Here is a 22,164-nt window from a genome sequence, read left to right as displayed (position 1 = left end):
AAAATCGAGGAATCACTACTACGCAATGAAAAATACCACGTGACTATGGGAAAGAATCCATTATGCACATGTCCTGATTTTCAAATCAGGGTGGGCGTTGGTAGACCACCTTTTGCTGAACCACATAAATGATGCCTTTTGCTGCTATTTGGGCTACGAGGTCAACTCAGAGCGTATAAACCACCAAGAATGGGCACCAACCAGTATTGTGACTTTTTATATGCCTGAGAATGCAAAGTTGTTTAGATTGCACTAAAAAAGCCCACACAAAGCTCTCTCTCTCTCTCTCTCTCTCTCTCTCTCTCTCTCTCTCTCTCTCTCTCTCTCTCTCTCTCTCTCTCTCTCTCTCTCTCTCTCTCTCTCTTCCTCACAAAATCTCACAATGGCTTTCAAACCACAAAGGATGCATTCCCAATTATCCAACTCAAATAATATCACATAATGGAGATGCTATTCTCTCAAGCTAATAACCCTTTCTTAATCAAGGCTCTTAATCACCAAGATAGAGAAACCCTAAAGCAAACGTAATGCTCTAATACCAATTATTAGGATTAAGAGGGGAATATTTGTAAAGGATACATGGATTAAGCACTAATCAAATGATACTCACTAAAATAAAAACACATAAAGTGTTAACTAGTTCTAAGCAAATCAATTTAACCATAATGAATAAGACTAAGCACAATGGTTAACTCAAAGGCAAGAGAGCATGGTTTCCAATAAGGATCACAGGGGATTAACCAATAAGGTTTCCAATAAGGATCACAGGGGATTAACCAATAAGGTTTACACCACTAAGCACTCTCTAATCACACTCAAGTGAAGTAGCGCTTGCTAAATTTATAGGCTACAAAGTGATTGCCACCTAGACCCGCTTTCCTCTCCACCTCTCCTACACAATAGGGACTTTGTTATATGTGGTCCACAACCACATTTCCCCTTGATAATAGGCAAAGGTTGAAGCAATCCACCACACTTATCTGTGGGATCCTTGTTTTGTTGGCATGGAAGACAACTTGTCAAAAAAGCATGCACATCTTTCCACATACCCTTCTAATGAGAAACTAGGATGTGCTAGGTGTAGGCATGGTAGAGATGTAATTAGAGAGAGATTATATCTAGGGAGGCTCATAACACACAAGATAATCCATGAGGATGTGGACACCAAGATAAGCACACTCAACAATATCTTGCACTATTGCTTCTTTTTTTGTGTGAACATACAATGAGACGCTTCTAATATAGATAGCTTCAAGCCCAAATATCTCTATATGTGGTATCCTTATCCTTGCCAACCTTCACACTATCACTCCACATAAACTCGACTTTCCATAAATACCTTTATCAAGAACCCTTTTATCCTTACAATTTTGCATTGCACCAAATGTGAATTTTATCTCTCAACACTCCCCCTTAATGCTAAATTGGGAGTGACTAGTACGCCCCCTCAAACACATTTTTGACATTTTTGAGTGATACAAATTATTAGTAGCATATGAACAAGGACTTAAAATGGATTGATGTAAATCCAATAATGTGCTAAAGGGTTTTTCATCACAAACTAAATTTTTGTTACCGCATGTGTCATTTTAATGCTACTAAGTTGATTGCTCTTCTACGTTTCTAGAGCATCTATGCGAGTGAGGAATGCTTTCTTCTCCTACATGAGCTACACTTTGTTGTTTTCCCACTTCCCTTTCAAATGACAGATAACCCAACCTCTCTTATTAAGTTGGTTACTTTCCTATGTGCATTGAGCCTCTCTCTGGATCACAACTCTTGCAGTGGATAAAATATCGTTGCCATTGCTCTGATCATTTACTTGTTTATTTAGCTTTTGACTATGGTGATTGTGCCATGACCTACACCAGTTGTGCAACTTCCTACATAGATGCTATTGTGTGTGCCCACTTCTTTGAGCACTATCCTCTTGCTTCAGCTTAATGATACAAGATTTAGTGAGGATTATACTTAGTGTCATCTTCTTGGCTTTACAAACCTTCCAATGATCTTTGTTCCATTTATCACCACACTTGAAGCACAACCCTTTGCTCTGTAAGTAATTGATGTGATCTTCACCTATGACCTTTCTCTTGTTGGCTCCCTTAGCATGCTTCTCAACACCATTTGAAGGTCTAGGAAGAGATGTACCAAATCTGAAATTTTCTCTTGCCTCTTCCATGCAAAGCAACAGGGAACCTAAAAGGACTAGTATAAGGTGCAACACCACTTGAGAGTTTAACCATAGATAAAGTCCCAAATTGAGCCTTTACCCCTTGCCTTGCCTCTCTTACATGTGCATTGTTTTCCTCATAGATCTCCACAAGTAGCATGGCCCTCATTCTCTACTCATCCACATCAACTTCAACATTATTTTTATGAACTTCCTCAAATTTTATTTTTTGCTCAAGCCTTCCACATGGAGTGAAAACTTCAAGAGCTTATGAACATAGTCCTTGACATTTCCAACTTAAGTGAGATCATCCCATTTTTCCACCATATTAGATTAGCTAAGGGCTAAAATGAATGTACGTCTCATCTCATTCTTGAAATCCAACCAAGTAGTGATCTCATATGAGCATTCAATTGCTGGCACCATGCATGGGCATAGCCTTCCAAATGCAATGTGGCCTTGTCAATTCACTATTCAAATTCCTCATTAGAAGAGCCTTCTCCTTTGAACTTTGTGAAGGTAATTTCATCCTTCATCCCTTTAAACTCATCTTCATCACCTCTACAACGCTCATTTGGTCTAGCATGATTAGCACCCATCCCATTGAAGTGAGGACCTCCCATAAGTGATGCATTCTAAGCTCCATCCACAATAGGTTCATCCAAAGATAGGCCCTTGCCTTTATCAAGGTTTCTTCATCGCATTAAAGAAAACCCTTGCATCATAACTTGCGTAGGTGTTCTCAACATATGTGGCCCACCTATGATGCATAGATTGTGGAGGCAATTTCTATTTTCCATGCATAAAAGCATGACTATGATAAACATGATGCAAACTAGCTTGAGAAGTATTTAACACATTTGCATGCCTTGCACCCACAAAAGGCACATGAGCTTGTGGTCCAATAACTTCAAGCTAGAAAACCCATCATGGATCTCTTTGTCCAAAGTATCAAACTTGTCAGCCATGAATTGGAACCTTTGATCCATGCATTCAACCAAACTTTCATGCCTTTCCATGGTGACATTATAATTGTTTGCAATCCATACTATCACATAATTTCCACATGAAGTACAAAATGGTACTCATTTCTTTGCAAACCCTAAGAACTTCCGATGCATTAACATTCTCTTGTGTCACTTCATTTGGCATTTCCTTCTTCGTGCACAACCTCATGTAGCTCCTCAAGTGTCACCATGTGAAGTATTTGGTTTGTATTTACTTGTAGATTTGCTCAATAGCACTTGCTTGACACTCAAGGACTTCTCTATAAGTTCTCTTGTCCTTAGAATTTTGTCCTCTCTTTCCATATTACCTTGCTATGCTTTGCAAAAACTTCAATGGAAAGCCTCCCAATAGTTTGAATGACTAAGCTAATAGATGCACACTTAGCTCACCAATTTGGATCATCTCTTGAGACAAGAAGCATCAGATGAGAAGTATCTAGCTAAGTTGTAGTAAACCAAGGCCTTGCTTAAGGAAGGTGCTTTTAACTTTCATTCAAATCAAACAACATTGAAATTGGATCCTCGCTTGAGATAAGAAGCATCTCTAGAGGGTGATTTTGGATCTCACTCAAAGAAACATGAGATAAAAAGCGGCTCTCAATTTGAATAATGTTTGATTCGGATCCTCATACAAAACAAGAAGCAGATCTGGTTGAGGGAGGGATGTTTCATTTAAAATGCGAGATAAAAAGTGGTTCCTGAGGAAAGGTACCCAAATCAAAAAATGTTCAATTTGGATCATCTCTTGAGACAAGAAGCATCAGATGAGAAGTATCTAGCTAAGTTGTAGTAAACCAAGGCCTTGCTTAAGGAAGGTGCTTTTAACTTTCATTCAAATCAAACAACATTGAAATTGGATCCTCACTTGAGATAAGAAGCATCTCTAGAGGGTGATTTTGGATCTCACTCAAAGAAACATGAGAAAAAAAGCGGCTCTCAATTTGAATAATGTTTGATTCGGATCCTCATACAAAACAAGAAGCAGATCTGGTTGAGGGAGGGATGTTTCATTTAAAATGCGAGATAAAAAGTGGTTCCTGAGGAAAGGTAGGTTCCTTTGGCTTGCTTGATAGAAGGTGCTTATGGCTTTACACCAAATCAAATAATGTTTGATTTCAGTCCTCTTCAATACACAAGAATTTGTTTGATTTAGGTCTTAAGCATTAGGATCTCGTGATGAAATCAAGCAATATTTGATCTAATCCATCAAGCTTTAGAATCTCATTGGGTTGTCTTCACATCAAACATTGTTTGATGTGAACCCTTGAGTGTTGGGATGTCATTGGGTTGTCCTCAAATTAAACATTGTTTTATTTGAACCCTCTAAGAATTTGAATGTCCTAAAATTGAACATTGTTTGATTTGAGCCCTTAAGTGTTGGGATGTCATTGGGTTGTTCTCGAATCGAACATTGTTCGATTTGAGATCTTAAGCATTGGGATGTCGTGATGAGATTAAGAAATGTTTAGTTTGCTCCATCAAGCTTTAGGATGTCATTGGGTTGTCCTCAAATCAAACATTGTTCGATTTAAACCCTCCAAGAATCCAAGAATTGGGATGTGCTAAAATTAAACATTATTCGCCAACCTTGAAACATTTGTCTACAAAGGTTGTCTTTATCATCATATGTAAGTAAGAAAGGTTTTTATGGAAAATATCCCCATGTGGATGCAGACCTCGTGTATGCCAAACCCTTATGCAAGCTTTTGGTGAAGAAAGAAAGGGGATGGGGGCAAAAAGGAGGGGCACATCGGTGCCCCCCCTTTGTGCCCCTACTAGGGACTAGCTCACATTACTTTGGCAAACAAAATAGAAAAACTAAGGCCGAAATTTAGTCAAATTTCCCCCATGTTGCCTTATCCTTACCTATGAGCCTAAGAGAAAGAGAGGTACTATGTGAATATTTGACTACCCCCATCCTCTACACAAGACACTCCTGCTCCTTTTGTTGCTTGAATAATAGATAGAAGAGTGCTTCCACTAGAGGGAGAGAGAGAGAGAGAGAGAGAGAGAGAGAGAGGCATGCTATGTGGATTTAGTCCAAGCAAGTCAAGGGGAGACACACCCGATTGTGTGTGCTTTTCATATATGACTACCCCCTCCTCTATACAAGACACACGTGCTTCTTTTGTTGCTTGAACAATAGATAGAAGAGTGCTTCCACTAGAGGGAGTGAGAGAGGCATGCTATGTGGCTTTAGTCCAAGCAAGTCAAGGGGAGACACACGTGATTGTGTGTGATTTTCATATATATATATGTGTGTGTGTGTGTGTGTAGAGAGAGAGAGAGAGAGAGAGAGAGAGAGAGAGAGAGAGAGAGAGAGAGAGAGAGAGAGAGAGAGAGAGAGAGAGAGAGAGAGAGAGAGAGCTACACCATTTCTCCTCTGTGTGCGACACAAAGGCATGGTTGTCACACACACACACACACACACACACACACACACATATATATATATATAGAGAGAGAGAGATACACCGTTTCTCCTCCCTGTGCTACACAAAGGCATGACTGTGAGAGAGAGAGAGAGAGAGAGAGAGAGAGAGAGAGAGAGAGAGAGAGAGCACTTCTAATGCTATTTTAAACCTCACAAAAGCTCACTTTAATTTTAAGATTCACTTACAAGACTAGACACACATAATTTTTGCCTTGAGCAATGCTATTTTAAATCTCACAAAATCTCACTTTAATTTCAAGATTCACTTACAAGACTAGACACACACATAATTTTGAAGGCATGTAGTTGGAAGCAGTAACAAGCAGGAAGGGGGTAGTACCACAACTAGTTCACCATATGTACATAGCCTTGTGATTATCTTAGCCTTGTGTCACTGGAAGGGTCGGATCCCTCTTATGTGTTAAGTGTAGTCCTTACTTCTGCTTTTTACTCTAGCCAAAGTTCTTTTTTCCCCCACAAAGAATTGTCACATGGCAAAGCCAAAGGATGTGCTATGCAAGGTAAGGGCTTAAAAAGAGGGCACCTCAATAAGCCCTCCTTTCATGAATTCAGCAACTTCGAGATAATAAGAAAGTAAAAGAGATGTGTGGGACATTACAAAGATGCTTATTTTGGTAGCCATGGAGAAGATTTTGGAGGATTTTTCTTTGCCCATTCAAATAGATGTACTCGGCCCTAACTGCTTGTGGACCTGGTATTGATGTTACTACCTCTACGGTGGAGAATTTGTTCTAAAGTCACCTTGATGTAACTTTCAAAGTGTTGGTGTGCTAGCTTGCTTCATCTGCCATCTCTCCATTGTCAGTCCAAAGGGATTTAACCTAGAGGAGATCTTTCAGATCTTTTCTTGTAGACATGTGGGTGCAACAATAGTTCAAGCCTATTATACTCTTGCCACTCAACAAGATAGCCTCCTCTTATGCATAAACAAGATTGAGTGGTCACAATTGTTCAAAATGGCAGCATCAATAGTTCAAGCCTATTATACTCGTGGCATTCAACAAGATAGCCTCTTATGCACAAACACACTACCACATGCAAAGGAGCAAGACAATAAGTAACAAGATCACAAGAGTGCTCACAATTGCTCAAAATGTGAGCTCTATTCAAAATTGTAGAGTATGAGTAGAAGAGTGAGAACATAAGCTGACTTACATTACAAATGGGTTGTGTTCACACCATGCCCAACCAAGACTATTAACAATTACGGCCCTGTTCTAACTTGGATTTGCATTATAATTTAGAACTCTAGACTTCCCCATTTACCTTTAAATGCATGTTTAGGCTAATTATGATTTGCATTATAATTTAGAACTCTAGACTTCCCCATTTACCTTTAAATGCATGTTTAGGCTAATTATGATTTGAGATGGCTACAACAAAGTGATTAAATCATGTTTAGCTCAATGAAGCCATCAAAGTGAGTGGCTAAGAATACGCGGGTGATAATGCTCATGGGCATGAGTGAAGTGAAAGTGTGAAGGAGAGGCTCACAATGTGAACAATATGAAACTGTGAATAATGGTGACACACAAGCATGAGTGAGTAAGTCACAACATGAATGGTGACACACACGCACGAGTGAGTAAGTCGTATCATGAATTGACAAAAGCATGAACGATGGTTTACTTGCAACGAGGTAAGTATGTTAATGACACGTGGCCCCGCAAATGACAATAAGTGGTGAGTGTAGGTTTACTCATGAATGAATAGTTAATGCAAACTCTCAACTCATTTTTGAACTTATTCCCGACTAAATTTTTTTCCCATATTTTTCTCCAAGACTTCTATTTTCTTCTTCGTGTTACTTTCTTCAAGTTACTCTAGCACTTCTTAAGACCTTTACTGCCAGGCACAGCTAATTGTGCTTGGAGTGTTGGTGGGAGAGGTGGGCAATTCTCGTTCACGATCTCACGTTGAAAAGCTGATGTGCATGTGACATGGTGACCAATTTCACTCTTCATCTTCCAATTGTGCTGATTTTGGCATCGTTGGGAAAGAGGGCCAAGTTGCATTTATTGCAACTTTGGTTGGAACCTTGGGTTTGCATATGACTTGATAAACGCGTGTGAGGCAGAGATATAATGGTTGGTTCCGGAGTCGTGTGAACCCAGAGCGGACGGTAAAAGATTGTCATTGTTGCATGCGCACACTTGAAAAACCCTAAGCCCCAGCAGCACGTTGTGGAGTGATGGCAAAGAAGCTGGTTCCCCTTCTCAACAGGGTTCTGGTGCAGAAGATTGTAGCCCCGACCAAGTCAGACGGCGGGGTTCTCCTCCCAGAGACAGCTGCATCTTCTAAGGTAGGTGTGTCCTCTTGCGCGCGCGCGCGACAGAGAGTGAGAGAGAGACGATTGGGTCCTTCCCTGAAGCCTCGTGCGTGTGCGTGCGCGCGCCACACACACACACACAGAGAGAGAGAGAGAGAGAGAGAGAGAGAGAGAGAGAGAGAGAGAGCGGAAGGTGAACGTCATTTGGGTTCTTCTCCGAATGTTTGTTTCTGTTGTTTCAGGTCAACACTGGGAAGGTGGTTGCAGTGGGGCCTGGTGGTAGAGGCAAGGATGGCAGCGTTATCCCCGTGATCGTCCAAGAGGGCGATACCGTCCTGCTCCCAGAGTATGGCGGGAATCAGATGAAGCTCGGGGAAGAAGAGTATGTTTTCCCTCAATTCTTCTTTTTCACTTGTCTGTAAATAAATTATTTTTGAAACACATGGCTAATAATAGTCTCCATGGTCCTTCGGCCTAGAGCAGAGTTTGTAAAGTTGTCATATGCACTAACGGCTCACATGCTGCCTGTATCCTACTAGATAGGGTTAGGGTTTAGTGTGAGCTTTGCTTTTTAAAAATACATTGTTAAAAATTTGGGAATGCAAATAGAAAGCAGTAGCCCATGCAGGAAAGGGATTTAAGGCAGACAGATTTGTGGGCTTGCAATGTATTGGGGTAGACAAAGGACTCTAAACAGGCCGCCTATAACAAAAGAACCCGCCCCTTGATTTGGGAACCTCAAAATGGGTTTAATAATGGAAAGGCTGTTTGAATATGATAGTGGTTGAGTAATGCACATCAAGCATTAGTTTGGTGGCAGACCAATCAGCTGATTGGCAATAACAGCGGACTTTGAGGCGTACTAAAGGACCCCCTAGCCTCAAGAAGAGGAGCATTTAATATAGCTTGTGTCTTGAAAGAAACCAAAAATAGCCTACAACGTTTAGAGAAACTAGGAAAGCTTTGCAGTCCATCTTCAAGCACTCTTGTTTGCAAGGAGTCCTTGCAAAGCTAATGAGCAAAACTTGGTATTTGCTTTTATTTTCTCTCTTTGATTAAAAACTTTGGGGTAAAAGCTTCGAGTAGAGCGTTGGTCATTGAAAAACCAGCCTCAAACAACCCACCAGATACATTACTCAGAAGAGGAGGTAGATGTAAATTTTCAAGAAATAAGTATAGTTTGACCACGACAAGGATGATAATCATTTGCTCATCCACGACGAAAGCTTGGGTGCCATTGCGGTTGTCCTGGCGCGCTTGATTGAGTTGTCTTTCGAGTCCCAGCTTGCGAGTTGTTGTTGCGTGGGGGTGCACGGGTGTGCTGTGGGACTGTGGGGATCCCTTTTGTAACGGGAAGAAGTCGCAGAACTTTGCCGTTAGTAACAAGAAACAATAGAGGCCATAGTGCTATAGTACTTGGAATTGGAGATGGTGTGTTATTGTGACATGCTTGCAAACTACCAAGCCCAGGTTGGGCAAGCTCCGCTCATAGTCATATTGTCCACCGCCTCCGAACAGCTGGTGATCATTATGTATAGACCGGTATAACTCTTTGGGGGGTAAAAGGGTTTTCATAAAACACTTGACCATTAATGCAATGAAACACTTAAATTGGCCACTAACTTAAACATGTCACTTAATTCCACAAAATTGTAAAAGAAAGATGTGCACATCTTACACCGCACAGAGGCTAGAATGGGTCGACCCCCCTTCCCCCACCTTTGACGGAGTATTTTATTATCCAAGAAGAAAAATATAATGTACAAGCTTTGAAGTCCCTACTCTCTTTCTCGTGAGGGTATTTATCTTCCCCATCTCCACTTGTCCCATATGTGATAGAAAAACTCAATTGAAGCGAATAATACTTCCACATATACCATGAATTCAAAACACCGGTGAAATACAAACCTGGGTAGCTATAAAACCGGTATAGAATAGCTTTCGGCACCATCTCAAGCACTATGAACTAGTCGGGTAGTAGCACCACGGGCAACCAAAACAAGTCGAGGCAACACCAATAGAGCTCGCATAGTAGGTAGTAGGTATAGTGGCGGTACAATGACGATGTGTAAAATGGCAAGTGTACATTAAGTATAGTGGTTGGTACAACAAGTACAATAGAAAGTACACTTGATATAGCAAGGATACCACTGTAGAAAAGCTAGAGAGGTAGAATATCCTTTTGAAGAGGAAATTGAAGTAGTATTGAGATTCTTCATAGGATACCGCCATAGAAAATCTAGAGGTAGAGAGTATCCTTGTTCCACTTGGCAGTTGAGCTTCCATGCCCATTTTTGTGTCCAAGAAACCATCTCGGGCGCCTAGCCAAGCTTCGGGCACTTGATCTTTTGAATTGGATAATCCCCCATTCGCAAGCTTGTACAATAATGCATTTTTGGGTGTCTTGGACAAGGTCACCGCGAAACGCGTTTCACTTCCCCTGAAAACAAAACGTTGGTGAAATGTTTCATGCATGGAGTGAAACGTTCTCGTTTCAGAGCGGGCATTTTATTATTATTATTATTATAATTAAGAAAGAGACTTCTATTAAGTATGAGAAAAACATACAAAAATCACAGCTATAAGCCCATCTTCTCAACATTCAGAAATGGGCATTCAATTCGATGTGCCCAAATTTCAGAAATGGTCATTCAATTCGATGCCCAAATTTGGGGGTTTTGTCCAATTTGGGACAAAATCCTCTAATTGGTTGCCCAATTTGAGCAAATCAATTGGTTGCCCAATTCTTCCACCAATTAATTCAAGGGTTTGGGCAAAACCCCTAAATTCCGGTTTGATTCCGGTTTGGGCAAAATCCCCAAATTGGTTGCCCAATTCTTCCACCAATTTGAGGGTTATGATTGATTGATTATTGAACTGTTGGTGTGCACTATGTATACTTTCAGCTCTTTTGGCACCATGCCCAACCTTCAGATTTTATGTGTATAATCGTTTCGGTCCATCGTTTCACTAGCCACCTTCCAGTGGTGAAACGCTTCATTCCAAAATGAATCGTTTCAGCAACATTTCGCTTCAGGAGTGAAACGTTTTGCGGTGACCTTGGTCTTGGATCACTAGACCGGGAAATGTCTAGGCTGGTGACAAGGTGTTGGACAACAAAGGGCAGGTGCTTGCCAGGCAACTCGCCATACATGCTTTTAACTTGACAGTTGAGCTCCAAAGCCCATTTCTGTGTCTGAGAAACCATCTCAGGTGCCTAGGCCAAGTTTCGAACGCTTGATATTTTTCCCAAAGCTTGTACAATAATGCATATTTCGGTGTCCTGGATCGTTAGGCCCCTTTTCATATGGGAAATGTCTAGGTTGGTGACAACATGTGTCGGACGACAAAGGCTGGGTGCTTGCCAGGCAGGTGGATGAGAGTAGCAATTGGACGCACGTAAGGAGAGCCTGGTGTTTTTATCACAGTTTGTGTGTATCATCTGCAATTGGTCACCTCTTGGATTAGTGTGGAGAGAATCTTTTTGTAATTTGGAGCATTTGCTCACTTACAAATATGGAAATTAGTAGTTAGTGGATGCTCTAGCATAGTGCTTGAGCTGTGCACACCAATTGGTATGGGTTCAGTATGTGCATTGAATCAGCCCCAGATTTCTTATGGATGGGCAAGGTTTTGACCAACACTCTCAAGAGCAGCTGCATGGTTATCAGAGGTTGGCTTTACTAAGTTTAGCAGCAGGATCTCAAGAGGAGAGCATATTCGTTGCAAGAAGAAATGATGTTCAAATTTAGTCGAGTGGACTTCTGAGCTATTTTTTTTGATGTACTAGATTGAATCAGCCCCGGATTGCTTATGGATCAGCAAGGTTGGCCATGTTGGAGTATGCACAGGAGGAAGCATAGACAAAAAGAGAGAGAGAGAGAGAGAGAGAGAGAGAGAGAGAGAGAGAGCAAAGGAGATAGAGAGAGCTTCTGGACAAGATTACCTTTTATAATAGCAAGAAGCTTTACAATGGCAATAGCTAGCAAGTAGTGTTGAACAAAGTACAAGGATTGGATTGGCTACAAGTGAATATGAGAAGCCCCTTTTTAGTGCAATGTGGGAGCTGGCCAACTGCTCCACGACCTACAGAAAAGAGATAAAAAGCGTAAAAGCCCATAAAATAGGCGGAGTCCCATAACATTGAGATGCACAATTCTAACACACCCTCTGTAGCTCATAGTGTGGAAGAGATAAGCTGATGAAGATACAACCATGGACCCTCCGATACTGCAGATACTGGAATCACCCCGGAGACAACACTCCCCAACCTGTTTCCTCAAAACGAAATGCCATCATGAACAACAAGGAACTTTTCTTGGCGCCGAATTCCCACACGTGTGCAGCGAACTCCAAGAATAAGATGATGAGCGGTTGGACACACCGTGCCCATAATCCCCAACAGTGGATTGTGAACACATCACGTCCCAAAAAGCCTCGAACAATGAACTCAGAACAGATCCAATCCATAATCTTTGCTACACCAAAGATGGCCATATCTTGCCAGATTTTTAATGCTTGGAACTCCAACTCACGGTTCCAATGCACCAGCAAATGGAGTTGCTACCAGCCCCCTTTCCCACCCACAAGCCTCCTTTGGTTGGAAGCACAAGATGTATTATTGGAAGTATCTGAGTCACTATCGTGTCTTTGCCCTTCTTTTGAGATGAAGACTCACCCTTGGTCTTGTCCTTCTTCTTGGATAAACAATCCTTTGGACAGACGTCCTCTCTTCCCACATGAGAAGCAACGACTCCGACCTTTCTTGTAAGTGCCTGAATTGAATTGTCAAGCCGCAAAGCTCGAGAAACCACATCATACTCCGGGGGAAGCTTGGTGAGGATAAGTGCAACCAATTGAGCAGAAGACAAAGCAGCACCGATTGCCAGTAACTAGGCATGGATAATTTTGGCCCTCATGAGAAACGTGTCAGAATGCACAGCGGAAAGAAAGAAACAGGACAATGGCACAGAGAAGACTGCATAATGATGAAGAAGAATACAATGACGTCTCTTGCATGGGGTGGTTCTCGTAAGTGAGGGCGTGATGTCTGCATACTCCCGAGAGGGAGGACTCAGCCTGAAAGGGCTATTGTGAGTATGAGTGAGGGGAGGCACCACTTATATAGTTACACATGCCCGACCTCCCAACTCCGATAGAAGAGGAAATGGTGGGAGTATGAAAGGGTGGCCAACCTACAACCAAGGGCCGACTGAGGGAAAAAATAGGTGTTGCTTGGGAACAACATGGAAAAGAAAGTGCTGCCCCCTCTGAAAAGAAAGCTCCATGTCAAGCTCACCTAGGTGTACAAACCTTCCACTTGTCCAGCCGACAAACTTGCACCTCTATCTTCCAAAACCTGTATCGATGACCTGCCCTTCTATGGTGGGACTACTGCTCACACCCCATGAATCACCCAATCGTGGCATAATGAAGCTCTTTAGTGTTAACGATGACACACCACAGCTGGCAAGCTCCCACCCAACTGTTCAACATGTCACATCAGCCCGACTGTCAAATTCAGCTCCTTCGTAATGCTGCTCCAACCTGCTGCTTCATCAATAACCATCGGTACCTGAGGATCCTATATATCGACCTCTGCACCCTTCTCCCTACCGGTCATTGCATTGAGCAAGTACCTACAACAGCTTCGATCACCACGAGAACCAGCCTGCATTGGCATGAATGTCTACTTCGAGCTCCGAGGCACCAGGACCAATCAGCCCCCTCTCAAATCTGAGAGAGAAAGAGGCTGGACAGCAGCAAAACAGTCCACCAAAACTCACCGGAAACACCCAATCGGAGGGAGGGGAAGCTGGGGAAGAAGCAGAGATGTTGGGGCCGCTTGTCGGGATGCACCACACGCAAAGAAACACCTTCCATTGCAGTCCACGCTGTAAAAACAGCCTTTAGATTTCACACTAACTGCTGTAAATGCATGTAGAAGCAAAAAAGCGGCCAACAGAAGCATTCTTGGTAACCAAGCACAGGAGGCAGCCTGAAGAGGAAAACGCAGAAGTGAGAAGTCTCCGGGAGAAAGAAAACGCAGCTATGATGAGAAAACACAGCCACTGTTTGATCTCCAGAAAACGCAGCCACTGTTTTTATCTCCAGAAACCACAGCCACTGTTGTGAACTCCAGAAAACGCAGATAGAAGGAAGGATCAAACTCGCAATGTAGAAGGCAGCCAGCTACTTGAGCAATTGATACCATGTTGGAGTATGCACAGGTGGAAGCGTTGACAAAACGAGAGAGAGAGAGAGCTTCTAGACAAGATTACCTTTTATAATAGCAAGAAGTTTTACAATGGCAATAGCCAGCAAGTAGTGTTGAACAAAGTGCAGGGATTGGATCGACTACAAGTGAATATGAGAAGCCCCTTTTATAGCGCAATGTGGGAGCTGGCCGGAGCTGGCCGATAGCTCCACGACCTACAGAAAAGAGATAAAAAGCATAAAATCCCATAAAATAGGCAGAGTCCCATAACACTGAGATGCACAATTCTAACAGGCCAACACTCTCAAGAGTAGCTACATGGTTATCTGAGGATGGCTTTACTAAGCTTAGCACCAGGTTCTTAATTAGAGAGCATATTTGTTGCAAGAAAATGATGTCCAAGTGTAGGTGGGTTGGCTTCTGAGCTATTTTTTACACTTGTCTGCTTCCAGATGTGCATGCGTGTAAATGTATTATGAGCTATGTTTCTACACGTGTGCATGCGTGCGTGTGTGTGTGTGTGTGTGTGTGTGCGCGTGAGCTATTGCTTCGATTTTTCAATGCTGAGTCCATGCAGTCTCAAAATGGTTCCACTGGCAGGTATGTGCTTTATCGGGATGAAGAGATTCTGGGAGTTTTGAAGGATTGAGTACCAACTCACGTATTGGGAATGGCACAGTTTTTACTAAGTAGGAGTTTGTGTTGCTGCTTGCTTTACAATGTGCTAGCTTTACTTTCTTTGTCAGAGTTATAGTAGATTGTACCTTGGAAGTCTAGCTTGGCTGCTTTTAGAAGAGGACAATTTTGATCCATATTGGGGCATCTAAATTTACCTTGGAGAGATATTTATAAGGACTTTGCTTAGATGTAGAACATTCTGTGGAAATGTCATTGAGTTACCAATTCTTAGTTCCGATGCTTTAAAATTAGTAAAATGTACATGTATTAATGAAGGGATGTGCATTCGTGTATTTCGAGTGCTGATATTTTGCAATGAATTAAAAACTTGGTTAAATTTGAGATGTTCTATGTAGCACTTAATTGTGTGTGGGTTGGTATTCTATTAGCCACTTGGTTTTCTATCTAGGATGGTATCAATACGTTAGGTTGATACATACAATATGTGTTTGATACGAGTATCCTAGGAAAGTACTGAAAAGTATGTTGAGTGCTTCATTATTTAGGTAGTCAAAATGTGAATTATGGTGTATTGAAAACAAGTTAGTACACACAATTTGGTTGCATGGGAATGCATGTAGGATGCACGACATGGGCGGCCTACTAAGGTGTAGGATAAACAAAAACTTAAAAATTCAGAACGAACCTTGTACGTTTCGTATGGAGTATTTAACATCCAGTGCAGTACGTGAAGTTCTGTATGGGCATGAGGTTTGAGTATGAGTGTGGAATGCAACTATGGATGGTATAAGGCTTAAGAAGGCATGCATGGTGCATCTAATAGATCATACATGAAGTGTTGACCGATTCTATTGATGATTTTGAAGGACAATGGGGAAGGGATAGAAGCTTGTATGGAGCAAGGGGAAATTGTGGCATTTTAGACTTTTGCATATATTCCCTGGTGGGTGGGTATGTGGGAGTGTCATGTGCACATGAACTCTACGAATTATGATTGTGTTTAGCCCTACTTACATGTTAATCTACTGTCATGATTTTTAGGCTTGAAATGAGTTATATACACTGCCAAATGTACCCAGGGTACTTATGATATGATATCTTTTATGTTTACAAACACATGCCCATTTTCTAATTTATGTTAAATCTACTATAATGGTTCTAAGCCTTGAAATGGGTTGCGTACACTGGACAGGTTACTTATGATCTCTCATGCCAAAAATGTTTTTATGTTTACCAACTCATGCCCATTTTATAGTTTCTGAAACTCAACATCATCGGAGTTGGTTTTCAAAGTCAGGAAATTGTATTAACATTGTATAAGGCACACTATTAATCCAATTATGTCTGCTACTTGTAATGAGATTGAGTTGAAGTCCCATTGCAATTTATTCAGATTTGACAAAGAAGATATCCAGTGACCAGATATGAGCCATATGATCATTTGTCATTGAGTTGTCACGTTCACCCCTGGTTGAACAACTGTAGGTAGAGAATGTATGTGTTCTAAAGCTGTGTTTTTCATTGTTTTCTTGGTTGACAGTTAAGTGACAGGAAGTGTACATGGTTTTGAGAGAAATCTTTTCGTAGAATGCTCATCAAGTGTCTTGGAGTCAAACTTACATGAACAAAAATCTTAAGTATTTGTCTCTGCCTTCCTCGGGAAATCGAATATTGTAGTCAATTCTCTCTACGATATTGTACACGAAAAAGTGCTTTGCTATGTTGAGCCATTTCAAGTCACATAACACCAATTTGCAGCACAGCATTGGTAGTCACTTCGGCAATTGACAAAGATGCAACAACCAATAACACATTAGCGCAATGCAGAGTGTAGATTCTTCAAGTACCCTCCCTACAACAGATTTCTTATTGGCAGTCTCCACCAAATTTTGTTATGCACAAGTATTTTGAATTCAAATATCATTGCTATGAATGGATAAATCCAATTCCACGCCATCACATGTGCCAATCACTAACAAAGTACTTCCTTAATTTTTATAGCTATTTCAGACAACTTTTTGCAAGCTCAATCATGTGTTCTATGGCCAGTTTTTTACAGATTTTGTTCTCGTTAGAGTGGGATTGAATTTGCTTCAAATTCATGTGCATAATGCACTCGCATATTCTTATGCTAAAATCCAGGTGAGTAATTTCCATTACCAAATGCATCAACAAGTTCTGTCCATAGAGATAAGGAACACCATTTTTCATTGCGCTTGGGATTCACTTGGACTATAGTAGATGTTAGTATAGCCAAGCTTAACGAAAATGGATAGAAAAGAACTTCACATTTTGCAATGGTTTTATGAGTTACATTCATTCATGATTATATACAACTAGCTAAAGCCTAAGTTTAATTCTTGAAAATAACACTTGTTACAATAAGAATTCCAAAAATCAGAAAATAAAAATCACGGAGTTCGACTGCAATTGTACACAATGGAGAGGTTAAGTAAAATTGGAAATAGACGAGTGTAATAGAGAAGGTCAAGTGAAAGGGATATAAAACATGTGGAAGAAACCTTTTTGTTGCTCACAGAAAGCATGCTAATCTTGTCACAGGCTTCTAAAGAACAATGATAATCAAGAGACCAGAATAGGACTTGCTTGTGCAAAGAGGGGGGGGGGGGAGCGGGGGTGGACTACCAAAATTTAGGTTCAAATATTTTTCAGATTCCGTCTTATTAAGGTGCTCCATAGCATCAAGGCATCAATGTACCTTCGCTCCATAGCATCAAGGCATCAATGTACCTTCGCTCCATAGCATCAAGGCTTCAATGTACCTTCTAAGGACGAAAGGAATCATTTGAATATTAAATCTTCGTGAGGGGCTGGCATTCTGTCATAGACTCAGCATGCCAACATGGTACACCAATTGAACTCTACCGTGAATCGGGAAGGGGCTCAAAACAGGCTAACATAAACTGATACAAACTTTCTCTAACTGCTTGAGCAATAACTACATCACAAAGGAGTGATTGCTAGTGTAGCTCTAGCATTGATTAACTCCAAATGTCTTATCCACAAACTCAAGCCTTTCTTATCATAATGATCAAAGAATTGGAAAACTCCCATCACAATAGCTCTATTTAGCAGCAATTTTCAGGCGTATAGGTCCCAGAAAATCAGAAACAGGATTGCAAATCATGCCCCTCTGCATGCCAAAAAGCTGTCAATTTATCATGCATTCAATCATGTCATTGAATGCTAATGTACATAAGTGTTGGTTTTCTGACCTGTGTGATGTGAATGTCACCTCTTAAAGCCATCTTGCGAGCTACCTGCAGAATTGTGAGCAACAATGTGAGGGTAACATTCATGCTATATGCACATGCAATCATACAAAGACATGACCCCATGTGAGAGACATAAAGCATCATGTACCACATCTTTCCCATGAACTATTGTGCAATGCCTGCATCACGGTTTCTCTCTAAACTCTATTTATAATGGCCTAGTAGATATTAATTGGATTGAAATAAACTTCCATGCAATAAAACAGTATAATGCCAAAGTTGCCTGCATGTACAGTAGTTTTCCATGGAGCAAGAGTTGAGATCAAACCTCTCTGGTTTTGTCCATAAGAGGCCTGCAAGACATGTATAAATGCATCTTTTTTTTTTTGGGTTTAAAAAAGCATGGTATTGCAAAATGGGAATCGTTAAAAAGCAACAAAAAAAAAGCATGATGTTGCAAGGTTGTGTGTGTGTGTGTGTGTGTGAGAGAGAGAGAGAGAGAGAGAGAGAGAGAGAGCACATTTACCATGCTTTTAATAATTGCTTGCTTTCGCCATGCTTAAATATATATACCATATAAATATTGTCTTAAAGCATAAAAGCAACCAAAAAGCAATGTAAAAAAGCCAGGAGAAAAGGCCTAACCTCCAGTTGGTTGGCGAAATTGCTCGTGCTGGTGATAATTGCAAGGCGACCCAAAAAAACAGAAAAAGAAAAAAGAAAAAGCCCACATGAGAAAAACGCATGAAAAGGTCGAATTCTGTGGATGATAAAACTTACTCGAAAGCCACCTGCTTCTGATGGGCACATGGTGGATGAAGCGGCTCTCTTGTGCAGTATTTCCAGAATCTTCTGCTCCAATCTCTCTTCTAGGCTCTCCTGATAAAACCCAGAAAGAAGGCAAGAAAAAGTCAATCTCTGCAGCCTTAATTAGTGCAAGCATAATTTCTCTGAGTTTTTTTTTTAAATTATTGGCATTACCTCTCCACTGTTCTGCTCATCATCCTTACAAGCGCTCCTCTTCCTCTTTCTCATGCTTTCACACACAGAGTGCTCTTCACACATGCGCCCACTCGTGCATACGTATGAACTTAGTTTTATTTGAAAGCCCGCCCACATGTGGCTCAAATCACTCCGTCTGTCCGACCCCCTAATCTTGAAGGTACACGGTGTGGAACTAGGCAAACGAGATTTATTCCTTTCTGCTGCTAATGAAGCTTTACTTCCAAATGGAAAAATATTGTATGTCTATCGTGATGCAATTGGATTAGTAACACAACGTGGCGGAACATCGAATTTGATATTTTGCCATGTGGCGGAGCGGCGAATGATATTTTGTCCCCTTACACAGACAACCTTTAATGAGCCAATTCCATGAACATTTGTCATGACCATGTCAAAAGGAGATCGGGTATAACCTGTGTTTTTAATGTTTGTAGACAAGGTGGTTTGAGTGATGAATGGACTTGAGGTCCCTTTGTTGTGCATCTAGGCATGTAAGAACACCATGTGTCCTAGTTTTCCCTCATCTTTGTGCTTTTGCATAAGATGAATGCAAATTTCGCAAGAGGTTCTTAATTAAAGATATAGGAGCACTATCCCTTCTTTCAAATAAACTCATCTATCTATGCGTACTATCTTGCAAAATGTGCAATGTCTTGGTAGCCTCGTTCTAAAAGAAAATGAACTCTAAACTATTGAACTCAAGCATGATGACCACATCATGAATGTTTCTTATTTTCAAAGTGGCAAAGCTCCAAAGTTCACAACAAAAAGTTGTGCAAGGTCTCGGTAGCCTCTTTCCAAAACGTTTTAAATTCTAAACTATTGAACTCATGCATGGTCACACATCATGAATGCTTCTTATTTTCAAAGTGGTAAAGCTCCAAAGTTCATATCAAAAAGCTAGTTTCACTACTTTTTAACACCCTTGTGATGAAGAGTAGGAATCAAAAGCATGTTCTTAATCTAATCCCTTAGTCCTAAACACAAAATTAATTGATGCTCCATGGAGACAAGGAGGTGAATTCCATAGGACAGTGCAAGTGCATTTACATTTGCTTCTGCCTTCATTGGTGCATTAGATAGCGCATGCAATATGACTCTTGGTGGGCTCACTTACATATAAGTCAATTTTGACCCTAAGCAAGTAAGAGTAGAGAAGAGAGGAGCTCACAAATTCTCTATTTGCAATGGAATAATGTGTATTACTTAGTGTCAAAATTGACTTATATTACAAGTCACTAGTGTTCACACTGGGTTGGTCAGACTTAAAAATGATTCACCACTATTTACTAATGGTGAAGAAGCTTCTATAATAGGCTCCCATAAAAATTCCTACTTATAATGTGTGTGCTTATGTTTTGTGGAACACTTGTATCTAATGGTACAACAAAAAGGACATGTCTCAATTGCTGTAAACTGTGGTGGTTGTTGTTGCTTGGCCGTGGGGTCAGCTTGGGAGGATAAGCTCGTCTCATGATCATCAACACCAAATTTTTGGAACATTGTGGCATCTGACATGATTGACCACTTGTTAAGGGAGTGAACCTTGAGGTTCCTAGTCTTACCTTTTTTCTCCTTCTTTGGAGCTTTGCCCAAAGACATGACGATTGATTACCATTTTCACTAAGTTATTGGTGGTGATGTTTTGTAAAGCCAGTTTTGGTTAATCTAGGACTTGGAGGACTGTATATAACGGCTCTCGTTTCCAAGGGTTCCACTATTTATCCACTCACATCTGCATTTATCCACTCACATCTACATTTAATTGGCTCATATCATCCCAAAACTTCTTGCTTAAGGTGGATCCGAAGGAATCTAGTCTTCTTAACATGGGAGAACTATGTTGAGCACGCTAGTCATTCACTGGAAGGAACGGTGCGTTTGAGAAGGTGTGGTTTGATGCACTATAATTAAATTTATTATCATTTCTAATAATTAGTCTAAATATTGAGTTTACAACAAAGGTTTCACTTTGGTGAGACAATCTCATTGTGCTTCTTGAAGCATGTCCAAAACTGATTTTTAGACACGTTTGTTTCACTCAAGCTACAAATTTTTTTATTTTTATTCTTTTGTTTGAGTTCTTGGGTTTTTAAAACCTTTTTTTTTTTTGCTAGGCTCACGTCTTTAGGTTCACGCCTCTATAGACACATCTCTAGGCTCACGAAAGCATGCTCACATATGTAGCTCACGTCCCTAGGCTCACGCCTCTAGACTTACACCTCTAGGATTACAACCATAGACTCGCACCTCTAGACTTACATCTCTAGGATTACATCTATAGACTCACACCATTTTGTATATGAAATAGGCTCATGCAACAGGTCTAGTGAGCTAAACTCATGGCTCACATTTGTAGGCCCACATCAAGGATGCAGGCTCATGCCTTTAGACTTATGTGTGTAGGATCACACTTTTTGTTGTGTGAACTAGGCTTAATCTTGAATAAGTATTTATCCAGGGTAAAGAGGATTTTACCAAGAATCCTATATTCTTTTACAAAATCCAAACTTTTTATAATCATAGATAGCCAAGCTCAGATTCAAGGTATAATACGGAAGATAGTCTATGTCTATCACCACAATAAACTTCTCTTCATCCTCGTCCCACTGATGGCACCACATAAATAGGGAATGATAAGGTTTACCAAAGTAATATTCTTTGCAATTGAGATAACAAGTTGTGTCACTGGCCAAATGCTCAAATGAAGCTTGGATAACAAAGTAATATTCTTTGCAATTGAGATAACAAGTTGTGTCACTGGCCAAATGCTCAAATGAAACTTGGATGGGTGGTCATTCTAAGGTAGAAGACAAACTTTGGGCCATATATCATTACTAAAAGGCAAAGCAATATATTTTATTCCAAAAGTTTTATTTTACAATGAAGGATACCGATAGGGTATCAAGTCTTGCTCTCATGGATCGACAGTGCATATAAATGGACATGCCATAATAAACATGATCTAAGGCTTAGCTAGTAGCCAAGATCCTACAATGAGAAATATAGTTCCAAAGAGTTATGCATGTAAAATGATGAACTTTGAGATCGCGCCAAAACAATCCATAAAGAACGATCCCTCTCACATAATGTCCAGTCAAATGAGAATCATCACTCGCACAAGGGTAATGTTCTCTTCCAACCTTTTATCTTGGTTGCAAGG

General features: G+C 40.7%; 2 protein-coding genes across 3 annotated transcripts; one reads left to right on the top strand and one right to left on the bottom strand.

Moving 5' to 3' along the window:
• Positions 1-7,674: 7,674 nt before the first annotated feature.
• LOC147628180 (10 kDa chaperonin, mitochondrial-like) lies at positions 7,675-15,139 on the top strand. The gene is made up of 3 exons (XM_086813221.1): positions 7,675-7,937; positions 8,147-8,286; positions 14,722-15,139. Exons 1-3 carry the CDS (start codon positions 7,827-7,829, stop codon positions 14,768-14,770), a joined length of 300 nt encoding a protein of 99 aa, XP_086669347.1. The 5' UTR covers positions 7,675-7,826; the 3' UTR covers positions 14,771-15,139.
• A 2,275-nt stretch (positions 15,140-17,414) lies between these two features.
• Positions 17,415-19,073, bottom strand: LOC147628179 (uncharacterized). Of its 2 annotated transcripts, XR_015268188.1 has the most exons (7): positions 18,978-19,073; positions 18,788-18,875; positions 18,642-18,669; positions 18,325-18,349; positions 17,997-18,041; positions 17,512-17,914; positions 17,415-17,479 (listed from the first exon to the last, which is right to left on the bottom strand). XR_015268188.1 is itself a non-coding variant. In XM_086814113.1 (6 exons), exons 1-6 carry the CDS (start codon positions 19,059-19,061, stop codon positions 17,846-17,848), a joined length of 339 nt encoding a protein of 112 aa, XP_086670239.1. In that variant the 5' UTR covers positions 19,062-19,073; the 3' UTR covers positions 17,415-17,845. The 2 variants fall into 2 exon arrangements, 1 of the variants encoding a protein (XP_086670239.1); XM_086814113.1 differs by having other exon boundaries at positions 17,415-17,914.
• Between the last annotated feature and the right edge of the window lie 3,091 nt (positions 19,074-22,164).

Source organism: Cibotium barometz, chromosome 19, assembly GCF_041138505.1.
Source record: "Cibotium barometz isolate CiBa-2024 chromosome 19, ASM4113850v1, whole genome shotgun sequence".
Lineage (NCBI taxonomy): Eukaryota > Viridiplantae > Streptophyta > Polypodiopsida > Cyatheales > Cibotiaceae > Cibotium > Cibotium barometz.
This window is presented reverse-complemented; position numbering and strand designations above follow the sequence as displayed.